This window comes from Nycticebus coucang, chromosome 5, assembly GCF_027406575.1.
Source record: "Nycticebus coucang isolate mNycCou1 chromosome 5, mNycCou1.pri, whole genome shotgun sequence".
NCBI classification, from domain to species: domain Eukaryota; kingdom Metazoa; phylum Chordata; class Mammalia; order Primates; family Lorisidae; genus Nycticebus; species Nycticebus coucang.
In genome coordinates, this window is record NC_069784.1 from 73101965 (window position 1) to 73122779 (window position 20815).

The window sequence follows — 20815 nt, forward strand, 5'->3', positions numbered from 1 at the left end:
AATCCAAAACCAAAACCCCTTTTATTTTTAGCAAATAATTTTATTTTTTAATAATAAACAAGCCAAGGGCAGAGCCTGTGGCTCAGTCGGTAGGGCGCCAGCCCCATATACCGAGAGTGGCGGGTTCAAACCCGGCCCCGGCCAAACTGCAACCAAAAAATAGCCAGGCATTGTGGCGGGCGCCTGTAGTCCCAGCTACTCAGGAGGCTGAAGCAAGAGAATCGCTTAAGCCCAGGAGTTGGAGGTTGCTGTGAGCTGGGTGAGGCCACGGCACTCTACCGAGGGCTATAAAGTGAGACTCTTGTCTCTACAAAAAATAATAATAATAATAATAAACAAGCCAAAAGATACCAATTTTAAAGTAAGTAATTTGTTTCATCTTTCTGGTTGTGAAAATGCTTGTTACACTCTAATAACAGGAGTTTATAGAAGAAAACACTGACAAAGAGCCTGCAAAGAGAAAATAATTAGCAAATTAACAATTAGCGCTGACCTGCAGCTGCATCTGCAAGTTGTGAGGGAGGCACTGCCTGTGACATTCTCTGACTCTTCAAAAATGAAAAGAAATGTCTCCATAATGCACCGGCGATCGCAGCAAGGTGGCGCTCTTTAGCTGACAATGAAGACTGCACAGTTAGGTCGACATTGTCCCTTTGAAGTTCCTGACACAGATGTTGATGCATACTCCTAAAAAGAAATAAAAATACAGCTAACATTCAACAAATGCTTACAAAATTCTTCTTAAAATACATTTGGGTTTTTTCATTTACACTATATGAAAACTGAAAGACCATTTTATATAATTAAAACCTTTATGCCAAGACATTATGCATTTCTGGTTATTTGATGGATGAATGATGGCATATTAAGCACCATAAAGTTAATGTTAATTACTAATGTCAACCATTAATTATATGCTTTTTAATATGTCAGATCCAAATGAGAAACAGGCAGCTTCAGAATGAAGGTCTGCATTTTGCAGCTCACATATGACAGTGATTTTACTTATAATCAAGACATAAAAACAATTTTGTAAAACCATTTTCTTCTGAGGGCTTTAGGACATGGATGTACCAAGAGGAAGGTGAGTATATGTGACTTATATGTGGTGTTTTAAAATTTAAATCCTTTCCTTTTTAGAAAAGACAGAGACCTTGTGCTAGTATACAAAAAGTGCCAGATACAATCTTAGAACCTTGGTCCAAAAAGATTCATAATCATTTTCATACAGCAGGCAAAAAAAAAGAAACAATAAAGTTACTCTTTATAAAGTAATAAAACATAATTCTGTCTCAAATTTAGATTCATCATCAGCCTCTGCAGCTTAATTCAATTGAAAATTTTGGTATCTCTAGACACAACAGATATACATTGGAAAGAAATTGAGGTTACCAAAGTAAGACAGGGAAATATTAAGTCATTAAATGTGAAATGTCTGATTTTGAATAAAAAATGTAATATATCTCAAAGAAGAAGCAGTTTATTCAAAGTACACGCTTAAACTATCAACACAGTTTTGCCATTTTAACAGTGGCTTGTTTATATCCGCAGCAAAGAAACCTGGAGAGATAGATAGTGGTGATAAAATTGTGGAAGGCGTTTCCATAGCTTATTGAGAATTGAATACATTTCACTGCAAGAAGTGGTCCAAAGCCTGCAATAGGTGGCAGTCAGCGCAAGGTCTGGTAAATACGGAAGATGGGCAGCATTGTTTGTGCAACATGTGGTTGAGCATTGTCTTGCAAGAGGACTGGCCTGTCTCTACTGACCCATCTCGGCTGTGTGATCATAAACATCTTCATCAACTGGTTACAGTAGACACTGCTGTAATCAACTGACCAAGTTTCATGAAGCTACAATGGATCATATCAGCGCTGGACTACCAAACAGACACCAATGGCTTTTTTGTTGAATATTTGGTTTTGGAATTTGTTTCAGCACTTCATCTTTATTCAACCATTGTGCCGAGGGCTTCTAATAACTGAAAAAAATCCATTTTTCATTGCACACAGATGAAATGGTCTGCCTTTATGTTATGAGAGCAAGGAAAGGCAAGTTTTGAGATGCTTTCTCTTCTGTCACTTGTTTAATTCATGTAGAACCCATCTATCCAGCTTTTATACCTTGCTGATTTGTTTCAAACAATCCAATAGTTGGAATAGTAATGTCAAACTGCACTAATTCACGTGTAGGTTGAGATGGATTTGCTTCCACTACAGATAGCTTATTTTTAAGATTAAAATCACTAGAAAGGAATCTCTCAAACCACTGGTATACTGTGAGTTTATTAGCCACATCCTTCCCAAATACTTCTTTGGTATTTCTGAGCTGTCTGCACTGCATTGGTTCCACGTCAGAACTCATATTTGAAAACAACATGAATTTTTGACTTATCCATGGTTTCACAAAAAATTGCTCTAAAAATAAATTTGAAAGATAATCTTGAGCTAAAATTTGTGTTTGAAAGAATGAGGATGTATCTTCACAATAAAAATAAAATAAGAAGTGTCAAAGTGAAATATTAGAGATATCAACTGTCAAACTTAGTACTTCAGGAAACTAGACATTTCATGCTTAATAAATAATAGTAACTTCTTAACAATCTGGAATAAGAGGCATTTATGCAATGTACCTGGCAATTAATAATACACTTACACGAAACTAAATGTACAACCAGGCTGTTATCCTGTTTCTGTTTATATTTTTGCCGATCACAGCAACCTCAAACTCTTGGGTTCAAGGGTCTGCCTCAGCCTCCTGTGTAGCTGGAACTACGGACACCTGCCACAACGCCTAGCTATTTTTTTGTTTTAGCAGGCCTGGGCTAGGTTTGAACCCACCAGCCCCAGTACATGTGGCTGGTGCCCTACCTACTGAGCTACAGGCACCACCCTATTAGGCAAAAATTTAAAAGTTAGTTCAGGCATACTATGCAGTGCCTCCACTAAAAGTGTCCAGAGGAGGAGATGAGCAAGGGTGGACTCATGAATGAATGTTGGCGATCAAGGCAAAGAGTTTGTTTACTATTTTAGTGCACAAGGGTCTGTAACATAAAAAAGCACAGCACCAACAATGATGCTCATAGTCACATACATAATGCATTATTAAGGAATAAAAGGTCTCCATAAGATGTAAGGAGAATTATTCAAATGAACTCTGGTCTTACAGAAAGAAGACCAGCTGTGACTCTGGAAAAGTCCCAAGACTCAGTTTTTCAGCTGCTAAATGGGAATAATACTCTAGCATCTTTCATGGAGCTGCTAAAGTATCAGCTGACAGCCTTAGGTGAAAATACTTTGTAGTCTATAAGGCAAGAAAATAATACACTACTGCTTCTAAATCATTTCTAGTGATGTTTTACATCACTAGAAAGACAGGCTTTGCAGACAGACATGTCATAGTAAAAATCCTGTTCTGCCAATTACTAGTTACTACTGTCCTCATCTGTTGCAAAATTAAATAAAACATATCCAATATATGAGGCAACTATTATTGTTGGCCAGAGAATTAAAGATTGCTCATTGAGAATACATGTGTCAGACCTAGTCTAAATGTTTGACCTTTGTTAATTTAATCTATTACTGTCCTCATTTTATAGACAATCTAAGTACAGAGGAGATGAGTAATTTGCCTGGCTCATGCTTTTAATAAGCAGCAGAGACAAGATTTGAACTCAGTCAGTCAGTCTAGCTTCAGTGCTCCAACTTAGAATCACTATGCTACACCTGCCTCAAAAACCATTTTACTACCCAAATAAATAATACATGTTTCAAATGTCACACTGCTGTACTCATTCATTCATATAAGTTCTTAATAGAGGTAGTTACAAAGTAGTATAAGAGCCAATCCCAGGTGGTATACCAGATGCATACACATTAAAAGTTTAATACTTCTGGGGTGGGTAGAGTATTCCATAGGGATTCCAAAGGTCAATGATGTGTGGTTAATTTTAAATTTTCCTATGGTCCACAACTGAGTTAATTTGCAAGATTGGGAAAAAAAGAACAAATCAAAAGATCAGGAACCCCAGTGATGCACCTGGCAAACCAATTCTGCCTATAATGATGTCATCTTATGATTTTATACAATACTGGTGAAGTGCTTAAAATGAGGTTGCCTGCCCCTGTCCCAAAAGCAATGGCTATTATTGGTAGGAAAACATGACAATGAAGAGTGATCATCCTTAGAAATTCCCCTTATTCTTTCTCTGTGTTCTGTGTGTGTATACAACATATATATACATTTTGATTTTAATTATTATTTTTTTTTTGGAGATAGGGTATTGTATTGCTTGCTCTGTTGCGTGGGCTAGAAGGCAATGTATCATCACAGCTCACTGCAACCTCAAGTCCCTGACCTCAAGCAATTCTCCTGCCTCAGCCTCCTGAGTAGCTGGGACTTTAGGCGCATGTCGTGATGCCTGGCTAATTTTTTTTGTTGTTGTTGTTGAGATAGGGTCTGACTTTTGCTTAGGCTATTCTCAAACTCCTGGCTTTAAGCAATCCTCCTCCCTGAGCCTCCCAAAGTGCTAAGATGATAAGAATGAGTCTCCACACCTGCTTTACACACAGTTCAACCTCCATAGCTGACCACCTCCATACACTGACCACCTCAAATTGACCTAATTTTCATTACCAGACATGTACCACATGCACATACCAATATAGCAGGCCTAGTTCCTTCTGCTGACCACCTCTATATGCTAACCAGTTTGTTATAGTCCCTTGGTCGGTAGATTTACAGAGAGGTTCTACTGTATATTTTTCCAGAGATAGAGCCTTTGCTCTGCTGTTCAGGCTGGAGTACAATGGCATGATAACAGCTCACTGCAGCCTCCAAGTGTTGGGCTCAGGCTATTCTCCTGCCTCAGCCTCCTGTGTAGCTGGGACTATAAGTATGTACCACCATGCCTGACTAATTTTTCTTACTTTTTTGTGGAGTCAGGGTTTCACTTTATTGCCCAAGCTGGTCTTGATCTCCCAGGCTCAAAGTAATCCTCTCCCCTCAGCCTCCCAAAGTGCTATGTACTAACTCAAGTTGTAGCGAGCTTTATGAATAAAAAATAAATCACCGAACAGGGATAATAAGCCACAAAACCAGAAGTACAGGATGATATAAAGTTTGTGTGTGATTTAAATAGTTAGCTAATTTAAATCACACACGAACTTTATGTCCATCCTATACAATATAATGTACAACGTAAAAGGAATATATAAAATAGCAAGGTGTTTGGAGAATGAAGAGAAAGTAACCCTCTGGCAACGAACAATTTTTAAAGTAGCCTTGGAAAGCAAAGTTACTCAGTGCCAGTCACTGGGTCTGATTTTACAAGTACAAAAAATAGTTAAGGCAAATCCTGGTGTTTTAAAATAAAAATAATAATAATGAAGATTTCACCCTGAAGGTAGTAAGAACCCACTGAAAGATTTTAAGCTGAGGAATGATAAAATGAGAGTGGTGCTTTGGGAAGATTAATCTGGAAATGGCAAACAGAATGAGTTAGAGTAAGAACTGATTAGAGACAAAAGTGACCAATTAGGAAGCTTCTGTGATCTAGGTAAGAGCTAATGTGCAATTTGAGTTACTTCTTGAAGGAAAAAAAGAAAGCCAAGGGTAATTATTTGGCATTTTGTGATGGAGAGGCAGGTGCAGCCTGTTATTGCCGAATTTGGAGGGAAGGAAACTAAAAGTTAGGAAGAACAGCTAATTACTACAAAAAGAGAGTATAATTTGATTTGTAAAAATAAATACACAAAATAAAATAAAATAACAATACCCAAAAGTGTTTTTTGAAATCTGAACCTAGAGTCCAGAGTACATTCAGACCCTGGAATCATTCTGCTCATTTTAAGAAACATATCAGTGTCTAGTGTTAACTATCAAATACCATCCTTGCTATCAAAGAATAGTTATGTGCTTAGAGGTATATAAAGAGTTATTATATATCGTTCATAAAAAAGGAACTGTGGGTCCAACGAAGGCTTCTTGGAAGACATACACCATTGCCAATTACAGAATTTGTATTAGTTAATTGAAAAATAATACAAAAACTTTCAGGATAATGACATAAGTAAAACGTAGTGACATGAAACTTCATGTTATATAAAGGGAATTACCAGAGGATGAAAGATCAAGGAGGAGAATGGTTAAAAATATAACTGGAGTATTGATGAGGAATAGGTAGTAGAAGGTCACATCAACTTAAAAGTTAGACCACTAGTAAACAAGTCTCTGAAGTAGAGAGACGTTGAGACAAAACCAACTTACATACTCAACATATATCTTACTAATAGCTTGTTCCCAAATAACAGATCTCATAAGGACTGCCTAATACAGCTATACATATAAAAATCATGCATATCCCCGTGGGGCTAATGTTACAATGCCGGTTGAGTTTGAAGCATTGTTAAAAAATCTATTTTAGTGATTATCTACACAAGGGACTTTGTACATATACAAATACAGTAACTACTCATGAAAACACTCTACATATATATACAGATATACTTATGTGTCTATACATACACGTTGCCAATGCTTGAGTGCTATCTTATACTCCCTCTCATTCAATAAAAGTGGTCAAGGGTAGAACAACATAAGCACACTTTACCTCATAAGAATCAGCATTATTAGCAAAACATACTGCAGCAAACATCTCAGCAATTGGGTGTCCTACTATATTAAGTTGAATATATTTATTTTGTTGTCATCTCTGTTCCTGCCATTTATTCTGTGTTTAGGGGGATAGCTGACCCTATGCCCAATAAGCCATAGTCCTGAACTTAACACAAGAACGGCTGAGGGTAAAGGCTGCGACTAAGGCTTGGTTGTGTCCTTTGGCATCATACCTGTAAGAAACTACAGGGAGACGGATGCTGTAATTCAGGAATTTCTAAAAGAACAGAGGACAATCATCACCTGATTGTGCAACTCAATTACAAACAGGTAATCTACAATCTTGTTCTGCTTGTATTCAGTTAGTACTCCCATTTCCAGGAACTCATCATCCAAATTTAATAGCAATTATGTGGGTACAAGGAAATGAATGAGAGAGAGAGAGGAAGAATTATGGGCTGAATATGAAACTGGTCAGTCTCCAGGTTTATGCACTGCCAGAATTTCAAGTGGGTAAGATCATGACAGAAGATGCAGGATCTTGGTCTTTGAAGGTAAAGGCACTCAGAGGTGAGATATTCTCTGTACATTCTCACAAAGAAATGTACACAATTTTGATGAACTATCTAAAGTTATCATACTGGTCATTTGGGATGTCAAATATAATCCTCTTCCTCTTCAGTGGTAAAAGACAAGCCCTATCATTGCTAAGTGAGCAAGCACTCATGGACTTATCCAAAATGCTGTGTACAGAATTCTCATGTAAGAAAAAGGAGGCAGGGGAAACCTTAAGATAAAATTTTAAAAAAGAAGAATATATGGGTATTTATTCTCATATAGACAACAATGTGAATAGAATATTGATAGAATATGACTCAATTTTGGAACAGAGACCATCAATCTACCTCAGCAGCACTGGAGCCAATAATTAATGGTGATATTAAACATACCTTACAGTCTTTAATTTCCTTCCTCCTTTTGCTCCTTTCTCTCTCAGTCTTGCTTTGGCTATTCCACCATTTACTGAATGCTGTACAGTTTTTAGAACCTGGCCACAAATTCTCTGACATTCTAGAATCTAGCAGATCTTGTGACTGCTTTGACCAATGGAGTGCAGCAACTTACCACTATGTTTTGGCAATAAAAGACCATGAAGCTTCTGCCTTGTTGCTAGGAAAACGTAATTTTAGAGTCCAACATGCCAGCTAAACCTGTCCTTCATATGCAAGCTCAGATACTATATGTATAGTCAAGAAGCCATCTAGGAACTGGATCCTGTAGCTTCAACCGCCAGTCACCTTTAACACTGAATCATCCTAGCTGAGGCCTCATAAACGTGGTGGAACAGATAAGAGGTGTCCTTGGCTTTCTAAATCCCTGACCTACAGAATCTGTGAACATTAAGGAGTTATTTTGGTGACATTTCATGCCACTATGTTTTGACATGGTTTATTATGCTCCAAAGGGCTTATACCAAACACTAAAGAGAAGGGATCAGAGAAATGAAGATTAAAAAGATGCACACCTGACCCCAGGGAATTTACACTTGGAATGGGGGTTGGGGGCGAGGAGGCTACAAAATCTTTATCAGAAATATAACCAAGAGGTAGCACTACAAATATGCAAAACCAGACTTAAACAACACAGCTATGTTTCAAGCCTCCTAAGAACCATTCACAACACCCTGAGAAATTCTGGACTAGTTTTAGCACAAATGAATTACAAAGATAAGGGTCATTTGAAGGAAAACTATTTTTCTGCCTATCTATACAAAACATCTATATCAAACATATGCTGAGCCATTTTACATGTACTATCATATTTACTCTCAATAAATTATACTTTCTTACTGCTTTCACATTTCATTAATAATTGAAAGCTTACTAATTTTTAATCAAGTTACATTTTAATTTTCCCTAGATGTATGGTATTATATTTATAAACCTCTGGAGATCATCTTTTTTTTTTTTTTTAAACTCTCCTGTGTTCAACATTTCTTTATTTGTTCAGAATATTTTAAATTCCCTTTATTAGCATCGTAATGTTGATCTTTTTTTTTATTGTTAAATCACAGCTGTGTACATTAGTGCAATCAAGGGGTACAATGTGCGGGTTTCATATAAAATCTGAAATATTCTCATCAAACTGTTCAATGTAGCCTTCATGGCATTTTCTCAGTTATTGTATGTAAACATTTGTATTCTGCATTTAGTAAGTTCCGCCTGTACCCATTCTAAGATGCACTGTAGATGTGGCCCCACCCATTACCCTCCCTCCACCAAAACCTCCCGTCTCCCTTCCCCTCCCTTGGCCCTTTCCCCATATTCTTGTGCTATAGTTGGGTTATAGCCTTCATGTGAAAGCTATAAATTAGCTTCATAGTAGGGCTGAGTACATTGGACACTTTTCGTCCATTCCTGAGGAGGAATACTTTGCTAAGAAGAATATGTTCCAGCTCCATCCATGTAAGCATGAAAGAGGTAAAGTCTCCATCTTTCTTTAAGGCTGCATAGTATTCCATGGTATACATGTACCACAATTTGCTAGTCCATTCGTGGGTCGATGGGCACTTGGGCTTCTTCCATGCCTTAAAATTGTGAATTGGGCTGCAATAAACATTCTGGTACAGATGTCTTTGTTACATTGTGATTTTTGGTCTTCTGGGTATAAACCTAGTAAAGGAATTATAGGATCGAATGGCAGGTCTATCTTCTAAAGCTAATTAGTAACTATCCTCCAAAAATTAGCTTAGCTCTCAGCATCTGACATTCTGCAGTCTCTTCTAAAAAAACCTAGCACACAGTATAATTCTTTCGTGACAGTTGCAATCATTCTACCACCTTGTACGACATGTGTTTAGTTGCTATATGTGGGGAATGTGCTTTGTTTCAAAAGAATTCAAGAATCATTTTATTAAAGGTAAACAACCCAAACATTTCTAAGTCAAATATTTCACAAGTAAGCTAGGTCTAAATTCCATTTTTGTGCATTTTTCCTAATTGGTGATAATAAATTCCGAAGAAGACAGGGTCTAATGGTAATGTTGAATGATTATTAACTATATCAACCCAAATGTTCTTGTCACAGTGAAATTTGCTCTATAATTTACCTTAATGGACTAGGTGTATCAATAAATATTGAAAATGTCTAGTCTTTTACCCCCTTCATTTAAATCAAATCCAATTTTGTGTCAACAGACTGTACCAATGTATAATTACAATAGCTAATGCATTGAGAAAAGTAGTGTACTTTGATAAATAATTTCTCTAAAACTTCTTAAGCATCCTGCAACCTCAATATTTCTCTCACACTCAAGAAATGTAGTAAATTATACAACTAGAATCTAGTGACCACTGCCAATTGTGTTAATGGATGCAAAAACCTCATCATCAACCCCACTAGTGATAATCTGTTTGGATTTCAAAATTTAGTCCAGTGGAAGAGCCAAAAAAGTATCTAGCAACACTTTAAAAAGAGTTATCTTTGTCAAAAGTACAGCCAAATTCTAATAGAATAGCTCAGTCACTGTTATAATGTTGAACTGGGGTACATGAACAACCTTTAGAAGTCTGTAAACTCCTTTAAATTATGTATAAAGCTTTGTGTATAAATGTATATAGATGCCCTTTTCTTTTACCTTCTACTCCTTTATAAACACATTCTTCTACACATAAGCTAAATACAAATGCTTTTTCTCAATTTCTCTCCCTGATGTCTCTTCATTTTCATCTTCCCATCTGGTGCCACCGCTGTCCTAAAAAACCTAACTGGTACTTCTATGTACCAAATACACTAACTCAGAAGGAATGTTTAATCTGAATTCTATATAGAAAAAGGAGTGACTATTCAATGGTCAAAATCAAACATTAAAATCATCAAAAATAGAACTTTTTTGAACAAACCTACATTTAACAGTACATTTCTTAATTTTAAATTATAGCCTTCCAGATATTTAGTTACATATATCATGAACACATCTCACTAGTGATGCTACTTACATTTACTATAGTTCTTTGAAAAGAAGGAAAAGATAGACGGAGAAAAGTTTTCCTAAAAGATTATCCATTGAGTCAATGATCTGTGGGGTTTACTATACAGCTGTATTATTAGGGCTGAGAGCCTCAAAGGCTTTTATTATATCACTAATTTCTTTTTGCAAGGCTTCAGCAAATGAACCGATTTATCTGGTTCTGCATGCTTAGGGCTTGATGCATGCTATTTGTACATGACAGGTTTCATCTGCGTAGTACCACTGATAACACTTATCTGCACATCAAAAAAGCTCATTGCCTGATGAAAAAAAAATCATGCATATGCTGGGATAAGAAATGTTAAAGTGGTGACTAAAAGATCTGTGATATAAAATGGAACAAAACTACAGAAAAGATCATCAACTGAGTATGAATGTGCAACAGTACTACAGGACCAGATACAATGCCAAAAATGGAAGGAATTTCTGATCCTTGCTTACATGACAAAGCAGCAGGGCTTTGTCAGCATCCTGCTAATTTTAACTAGAAATGGGAACAATTAATTTACTTTTAAATAAGAAGAGATGAAGTTTCATAAACCTTTCTGACCAAAGCAACAACTATTTCAAAATAAATTTTAAAAATAGTACCCAGTGTTTACAATTACTTATAGAAAATTAATCACTGAAAGTTACTCTTATGGGAATAAAATGTTTAGATTTATTGTTGCTGTGGTTCACATTTAAAAACCTCTGATAAAGCTTAAAGTTCTTACAGGAAAGTAACTTTAGAGAACACAGAGACAAAAAAGGTAACGGAATGTAAAACTGCTTTCCTTTCAGAAATGATAATCAGCTTAAAATCATCTGCATAAATGACTTAGAAGGTGGGCACAGCCTACATATTTGAATAACAAGGTATTTCTAAAGGCAATATATAAGATATTCTTTCAAAAAAAAATCAGTGCTTTTATGAAAAAGGTATACATTGAGTTAAAGAGTTTTTTCCTATAATTCATCATCTTTTGGAACATGAGGCTATGTTAGGCTCCAATCACCCCCTATTCTTATCCTGGCCAGCATTTGGTAATAAAGACAGTGGAGCTATTTTTCTGTCATTCAGGAACAACTGCTAGATCACTAAACTTGTATCATCATCACCCCTGAAACACAGTAAAAATCGCTGTTAGAACCAATGGTTTATGAGATCAAACCCACCAACAATGTCAACTCTGCCTGGTTGTGTTAACAGGAAAATGTTTTACGAGTTCTACCACTGGGCATGAATTTAACTTTCAATACCAGCTATGCTGTAAAGTCGTGAACATAATTTATATGATGACCAGCATGTGTGGAAAGCAATATCTAGGTGAAACTTCTCACAGTCTGACAAAAATGCTTTGATTTGCACCATTGAGATGACTGAGCAAAAGGAGTTTAAGCAATCACCAAGACCCTTTATCTCCAAATACACTAAAAATTTATTGCTCTATGAGTACAACCTATTGCTGTAGAGCCTAGCTTGACAGAATAGAAATGATTAGATAAATATTACATTTTCAACTGGTATACATCTTGTCCATTAGGTTTCAATACTAGGCAAACTACATGTTTAAGATAAATATCAGTCTTAGCTGATTCCATCGCCAGGTACCTTTAGAAAGTCTCCGAATGTTTCCTTAATAACATTTTTTGTGCTTACATGTAGATGAGGACACATACTCATTGCCAATTAAGAGAAAGTAAATCAAGAGATCACTGTACTCTTCTAAAACAGTGTATCTTTGTCTTTTACTTAGCACTTAATATGGATGACAATATTTTCACATCTACTGCTGTATATGGGGCAACGGAGTAATAATTCAAGCTGGAAAGGACGCTGAGCCCAGCCACCTATTCTACACAACAGTTTAAATATTCAGGCCTTCCTAAAAATTTTAAAATTAGCACAGATTTCACCTTCTTGGATTTTTCCAATAGTAACTCCTGTGCACTCTAAGAGAAGGGTGTTTTCCTGGCAACATCTCTATCCACTTGCTGAAATCATGCACCTTAAAAGATGGCAATGGATGTTTCACATCTAGAGAAACAGAGCTAAGCTACATTACTGCAACACAACTTTTAAATATCCTTTCTAGCATCCTAGGAGGGATCCTACGCGTATCAAGTGCCTTTGGGCTCTGAGCTCCTACTACAGCCTTGACTAACCTAATTCAGTGTTTACTTTTTCTTTTCTAATTTGGTTTCATTAGATACTGCAAAGTAAATAACACCATCTCCAGTTTTGTGATGAGAAAACAGACTCAGAGTTTAAATAACTTGACCTCTAAGAAATGGAAATGGAACTGTAACCCAGGTCCATCTAACTCGAAAACATTTTCCACTGTGTGTATAGGCCATCTTTGTTCAAGATCCTACTATAATAGTTAAAATTTTATGGCTCAGCGCCCATAGCATAGCAGTTACAGCACCGGCCATATACACCAAGGCTGGCAGGTTCTAATCAGGCCCAAGCCAGCTAAACAACAATGACAAGTGGCACAACAACACCAAAAAAAAGAAAAAAAATAGATGGGTGTTGTGGTGGGCACCTGTAGTCCCAGCTACTTGGGAGGCTGAGGCAAGAGAATCACTTAAGCCCAAGAGTTGGAGGTTGCTGTGAGCTGTGACGCCACAGCACTCTACTGAGAGCAACACAGTGAGACTGTCTCAAAAAAAGAAAAAAGTTTATACCTGTAGGTTTAAAAAAGTACCTAATAGTAAAATAAGACTAACACACAAAGAATTATTCACAATTATTTTTAAGAGGTATATATTTATAATCTCCTAATCACTAGCCTGTATTCATTAAAGAAATATACTACTAATCAAGGGATCACCAGGTAAAATGACTATTGGCCGTTAATGTTGGAGATTGAGTTCTTTTCCTTAATTAAGGTTTTCATGCAATTTGCTTGCCATACTAAAAAAAAAATTGCTTTGTCCAAAATGGATATAAAGCAAAAATTTGCTATTTAGAAACAAATCATCCCACATTCCATATACAAAGCTCTTTGGTATTAATACTCCTAGAAGAAACTAAAGCATTGAACTTGGAATGCCTAACAAGATCTTTTAAGCTGTTTCTTGTTCTTCAAAATTTGAAACTAGAAAATCCCACTTGACTAAAAAGGCAATAAAAGGAGGTTGTCCCTTCTAGGGTTAACAGATGCTTTTTGTAAGATTTTAGGTAAGATTAACCTTTTACTCACAATAGGACTGGTTATTTGTTTTATTTTTTTTTTACTGCCTTTAACTCAGGTAAAAATCAATATACAGTGAGACAAAGGGCTCTAGAGGGTCTGGCTACATCAGCTTTTGGTCTGGCTTCTACACAATTCCACAACATGCTGAGGCTGGGAAGGATTAGCCTGCTTGTGTTGAGTAAACCGATGATACTCAATAAACAGTTTCTGTTGTAAACCCCTTAGGATGTGCAAAGCCACACTAGTTGGCAATAGACCAGATAAGCTGCAGAACCAGCTGTAATCTCATTTAGACCTGAGCTGATCCTCCTGTCCCTTCATTCCTCAGGATCAAAGCAAACCACCGAGGAGGCAGATGTATTATAGCAGCTCCGCTCACTGGATGCAGCAAACATTTCATAAATTCCACTCCTTGAAGCAAGTCTCAACCTAATCTACCCAGAGCTGGGACAATCAATGAATTTCTGAATTCATTAGACTGATTATTACAGGGTAACAATTTTTTCTTTTGGAAAAAAAAGGTGATGAGAGCATGCCAACTTTACACTACAGCTGATATTTCTGACTGTCTCTTTCTCCTAGATGGGACTAAATTTTCTCCCAAAAGATCAAATAAAAATGGCTCAAAACTACTTATCACATTATATTTAATGCATACTAACATGCAAACAATATATGATGCTAAATTCCTCCCAATGTGGTAGCAGCCACACTTGGACAAAAGTGATGCTCAGAAAAAATTTTTTAAAAGGTTTCTATAGCTCATTAGAGAATACTATTTAACATTTATTTACAACTCTTCCATAAAACAGAACATAATTTCTGAAGAGTTCCAAACTGACAGTGTTAGGTATTTCAAAATAAGTCAAGGATTTCATTCCCACTGCTCCTCTTCAATACAACTGACACCTCTCCTTTTACTGAGAATTTTCTTTAATAGAAACCTAAATATCAAATTATGAAGCTTTAGAAAGTGCTCACCACTCCCAAATTTAAGAGCATACTAACTGGATATATTATGGGCACTGAAAAGGCAGGTATTGGGTATCACATCACGGATAACCCCAAACTGTAAACATGAAATAAATGAAACTCAAAACAGATGGGCAGAACTATAAAACATCAGCATTTAAAAAGAATCAACTATACATTCAGAAACGGTGGCATAGCTTCCCAAGGGAGGCTGAGGAAGGAGGTCACCTGAGCCCAGGAGTTCCAGGCAAGTCTGAGCAAGCAACATAGTGAAATCTTGTCTCAAAAATAAATAATGAACAACTGTAATCATAACTTAATGTTGAATGCAGGTTGAGAGGAACCTAAGGGAACATAAAACAGAGAGATGAAATGAAAAAGATCTTTTGTAAATATAATTTTGGGCTTTGAAGGCCACACACAATGTCACATGTTCTTTTTTAAGAGACAGTCTTACTACGCTGCCCAAGCTGAGTAGCTGGGACTACAGGTGTGCACCACCACTGCCAGCTAACACATTCTTACGGTTTTTACAAACCTTTAAAAATGTAAAAAATATTCTTAAGCTCCTCCATGGTAGTATAAAAGCAGGCCATAAACAAGACTTGGCCAGCAGTGTCTATTTGCTAACCTTTTCTAGTCTAAACTACTCCTTTTACAGATGTGGACACAAACCTTCACAACACGAGTTGTTCTGCACACCTGAGCAGCAAGTATCAGCATCAGAATTCAGATCTCCCGAGTCCCTCTGTGTTCATCTACTATCGCCTGACCTTTATCCTAATACTACTTCTGTAACAAAATGGTTGAAGGTTCTAATATAGTTCAGAAATACTTGAAAAAGTTATACTGAAAAGCACATGCAGAAACATTTGTAAGCAAAATGCCCGGGACATGTCAGTGTGGATAGTACACCAAAGTGACCACACACTATTAACCAACCCAATTATTTCCAAATGCTGCACTTCAAGACTCACCTTTTCTCCAATCCATTCTGCAGACATACAAGACTCCCATTTCACACAATCACACAGTAACAGCAAAAGTTGATAAATATCGAAACCGTAACTCTTCCATTATTTGCAAAATCCAGATCTTTGTAATAATAATGCCACAATAGGTAACTGCAAAACTGTAATTATACTTTAATTGTATTGTGAGGCATGCATTAATCACAAAGTTTAAATACTAAGGATAGAATTATAATAACTCTGTAAAACAAATTTAAGCTAGCTAAGTAGGTCAGAACCACTAACATGCAACAGGAGACCTCTGGGAATTTACCGGTTAATGGCTATTTATGTGCAAATGAGCGCCCTCCAACCCTCCAAAATCCCACATAGCTGAAGGGTATTTCTGTTAACCAGGAACACTGCTTAACTGCAGAGGCATAAATTAAACCATTTTATTGGAATGATTTTTAATCTCTCTACTTTCCTTTTCTGTATTCCCCTCTATCTCTTTCTAGAAGCACAATTTACAGTACATACTTAACAGGGAAAAGAAAGGTTGGTGGAGCATTTTCAAAACTGATTTCTCTTGACCCCCAACCCCCACATGTATACACACATACTAGACTTTCAGTAAAATTAAAGCCAAATATTTCTTTCTTACACTTTAAATCCTCTAAAAAAAATTACAAGTTAAAAAGTTTTAAAATTTCAATATAAGCACTCATTAGCACACTTTTTTATAAATGAACTATAATAAAATTGTTTTATGTTCTTATATTCTTATAGCAGACAAAAATGCAGTGGAGGGGGTATCTATCATAATTTTTGTCACAACAAACTATATTAAGGATACACTTTGAGAAAGGGGGAAAAGATTTTTTTTCCCTTGAAAACTTTAAGCATCTCATCTCTGAGTTGCCTTAAAAGAAAATGAAACATTTAAGTTACTTTTTGAAGGGAGTGGAAGGACAGAATAAAATTTGTCAGTATGATATAAATATGGCTGAAAGATTTCACTCAGTACACAGGGGCATAAAACTAGGTATTGTCCGACTTTTAGATTTTAGGTAGAACTACAGTTATCTAACATTACTGTTTTAAAGATTTAATATAGCAGAAATGTGTAAGTTTTAAACTGTGCTAACATTCCCTTGGAGTGCTTTCTTTCCCATGATTAAATGAAAAGTAAAATATAACCCAATGCTAGTTAAAGACAAGGAAGGCCAAAATAAACCTATAATATCTTTAAAATTATGATTTTTATAATACAGTGAAACCTTACCACATGAAGCTACAGTTAAAAAATGAAATGTCTGTGGGAACTTTTCATTTAATAAAACTTTGTGATAAACTCCTTCAGAAAGATACATTAAAAGTTCCATTCACTTTTTCGTAACTGAATTTTCCAGAGTTGTAAGCAAATTATAACCGAACAAATGATTATTATCACATTTCTCTTTGATTAGTATGTTCTAATCAAAGGAATGAAAACATATCATTCCTGAATTGATAGAGTGATCACAGAAGGTATCAATGCGCCACTGGACAATTATATTTGTATAAAGTTTATGGCTTAATGCCACGTGTTATACAGCTAAATGCATAAGCCCTGTAAGTCATAGGAATAAAGATACACTTTTGGCTTGAAAACGTAATTTCATTGAAACGGTCCTCGTTTAGGAAGAAAAATATTAACTATAAAAAATAAATTATCACACAAGTGTAACCATCTGTTAAAGGCTGTTCCTCTCTTTCATAAAAGAACTCTCAGAGGCTGTAAATCAAGGGCTCACGTGAGGCTCTTCCCTGTCTTTGGTCAGGGACAAGGCACTGGCCTCGTGAAAGTCTTCCAGGCACAGAAGGATTCTCAGTCAGATTTCTGTGCACCGAGGACTGCCCTAAGGCTTAATTAACCCTTCTCAAAAATAAACAGGACCTCCTCTCACTGAAGAGACAACAGCCAGCCAGCTTGCTGAGAGAGTACCAAAATTAAGAGACATATCTCACATTTGGACCACTCCTCTAAAATCTCATTGCATCACACAAGGAAGAGAACTGTGGGGGGTGGAGGTGGGGACAGTCATTAAAGATCAGCAGCCTCTGCACTTACATGGCTAAAACGCAGAAAGAATGACACCACAGTCGACGTTTTGAGGTCTAGAGCACCAGTGAGAGAAGTCCTAGATCACAGGAAGAATGAAATATCTTATCAGTAGCTAAACATAAGTAAAAGGTGCATTTAAGCGTAAGAAGCTATTGGGTGGGTTTAACTAATAGTTCCTAAAATTTCTGTACTTACTCAAAATGTTGTTCAAATATCATTGCCAGACTAGACACCAGCAGCCTGGGCCACTAGGTCTTCCCTCTCCTTTAGTTACTTTTCATTCAGTCCCAGTCATGACTTCAAAACTAATGTTCTCTCCTACCCTCTTGTACTTTTAAAAGTTACTTTGGCATTTTCCTATTAGTAGGCTTTATTACCACGACAATGGCTTCTTGCCTAAAGTTCTCCTTCTGCATGTTACTGGCAGAATGATCTATACAATTATCAATCATTCGTTCAACAGACTTACTTAGCAACACTTACCACACACTTTATGCAGATACCTAGCTGCTGAAGATAGAAATATGGATAAGACAAACCCCCTGCTCTCAATAAGTATTGATCCAGTGAAAAAGATGACACTCGAGTGGTAAATGTTCCAGATGACACAACTATGAATGAGGTAAACAAGGAGGAAGGCCCTTACCCTCCTTGGGGAGCCTAGAAACCCTTCACAAGGGAAACTTCCTATTTCGCCTACACCTGAAAGGAAATAAGCTTTCCAGGCAGAGAAGGGATCAACTAATATTTCAGTCAAAGGAATTAAGGGGAAAGTAATAGGCAAGGTCTTTCTCTCAAGGAGCTTATTATTTAGAGGGAAAAAAGAACACATTGTGGGTTTAAAGAACTGTTCTCATAATGTCCCTCTAGGTAAAACCTATAGTCTTTGGTTTCCTCTTCTCTCAGGTCTAAACTCTCGCCCTAAATTCAAAGACTTTTGTAATCTGGCATCATCTTCTACTATATCCTCAGCTTTCATCACACTAGTTTTTTATTACCCCTCAAAAAACATTTAACCCATTCCTCTTTCCACTTCTTAGATCATTCTCTTGATCTAGCATTTTTTCTCCTATAAACACGTTATATTATTAATTGCCATTCTTCTATCTTCCCTCCTCCTTCCTTATCACAAGTGTAATATCCACTTCAAATGCTATTTCAAAATATTTCTCCAGATCCCCTCTTCACAGCTTATTTTTTCCCTCCTTTTCTCCTACTGATCCATCTGCGAAATACCTTACGGTGTTCATCACTTATTAATTTTCACTTTGAACTGCACTATATACACGTATTATTTTGCTAAGAAATAATTTCTCTATAACAGTTACCCAATCTTTAAATTTGCACACTAACCAAGAAGTATCTTCAACAGGAGAGTTTTCTTACATCATGCGCGGTATCATACATGTCCATGCAGAGAATGTTACCCCTCGCTCATGTCCTACGTAGCAATAGTTAAGAGAACACATCCACGCAAAGCATCCAAGAAACACCTGCCTGTCTACTTTTTTATCCTTCATCCACCCCAACCTCCCTAGTTGCAATTTATTTGTAATTATTTCCTCAAATCTCTCTGCAAAGCAAAGGAAATGAGAATTCAAACGGTGAAAAACCTGAGGTACAAGAGGCTCTAAACAAATAAGCTTTGTTTTTTATTTTTGTTCCTTTTCTTTCTTTCTTTCTTTTTTTTTTTTTTTAAGAGATAAGCTCTTGCTATATCTCCCAGGCTGCTTTCAACCTTTTGGCGTCAAGTGAACCTCCTGCCTCAGCCTCCAGAGTAGCTTGGACTACAGGCACAAGCCACTACACATGGACTTAACATGCTGTTACTGTATTTCTACCTGAAAAGACATCCTGTACAAAGTAGGCATTTCACTATTTCTTGACTAAATTCTTATCTAATGCACAACTAAAAATGACTAACTACAGTCCAAAGTAAAAGTATTTTATATTTGTGGCACTTCAAGTTGATGCTTTAAAAAAGCCTGATGTCATTCTTTTTTGTATTTTTATTTCATACATGCTGCTTAAAATGAAAAATAAAAACAGCTCTACATAAGCAGAAGACAAAATAAAGTTAAATTGAATAAAGTTTAACTGTGTCAGCAATACATATATATATATATATATATTTCCACTTCATGTATCAACTTTAAAAAGGAAAGCAAGTTTACTTAAAAATTTTAAAAAATTCAATATATAATTGATACAATTAGAAACACTGAAGTAGTCTAACCCAATCTTTTATCCTTCAGATGAAAAAAATGAAATACGGAGACCACCCTGAGGTCTAACACAATTAGAGATGAATTAAGTACAAAAAGATCTTTCCACACTTCATGATTCCCATCTCAATTTACTTCTTCCTATAAATCTAATTTATCCTTAAACCAGTGGTTGTCACGTCCAAAAGAAATGTAAATACTGTATTAATGAAGAGTGAGACAGAAAATACTTAAAATGCAAAACAACAGGTAAACATAAATAGGTAGCAATTTTAAAAAACTATTTCTTTCACTCTGAACTTCTGTATTATACATAAATACAAGAACTGAAAGACCCTGGGTGAATAAAGGATTCTCTAACTTTAGCGATTCTGAAATAAATGCCATAAAAGATAGCTAGACAAAGGGTGTATGTCTGTAAACATTTAACCTGACTTCTTCCCACAAAATCATTATTCCAATGGGAATAAAATATATCCATCTGTTTAAAGTATATCCAATGTTTAAATGAGTTTATATGTTCTAAGGATACAAGCTCCTAATGCCTACTAGTCTTATTTTACGTGATAAATTCAGAAAACACACCAAAAGATAAGACATGGCTAAATCAGTCCACATGGAAATATTGGAATGAACAATGTTTAATCCTTTAAATTAGGAAAACATGCTTGCTTTCTGGGAAATTAGGAATATCATGGCTACATGATAGCTATGATACATAGCTACACAAA

General features: G+C 36.2%; 1 protein-coding gene across 2 annotated transcripts in view; it reads right to left on the reverse strand.

Moving 5' to 3' along the window:
• MMS22L (MMS22 like, DNA repair protein) overlaps positions 1–20815 on the reverse strand; it is a 152354-nt gene that overhangs the window by 53345 nt on the left and 78194 nt on the right. For both annotated transcript variants that reach the window (XM_053591507.1, XM_053591508.1), the window contains exon 15: positions 494–687. In XM_053591507.1, coding sequence (XP_053447482.1) covers positions 494–687 — 194 coding nt within the window. The remainder of the gene's footprint in view (positions 1–493; positions 688–20815) is intronic.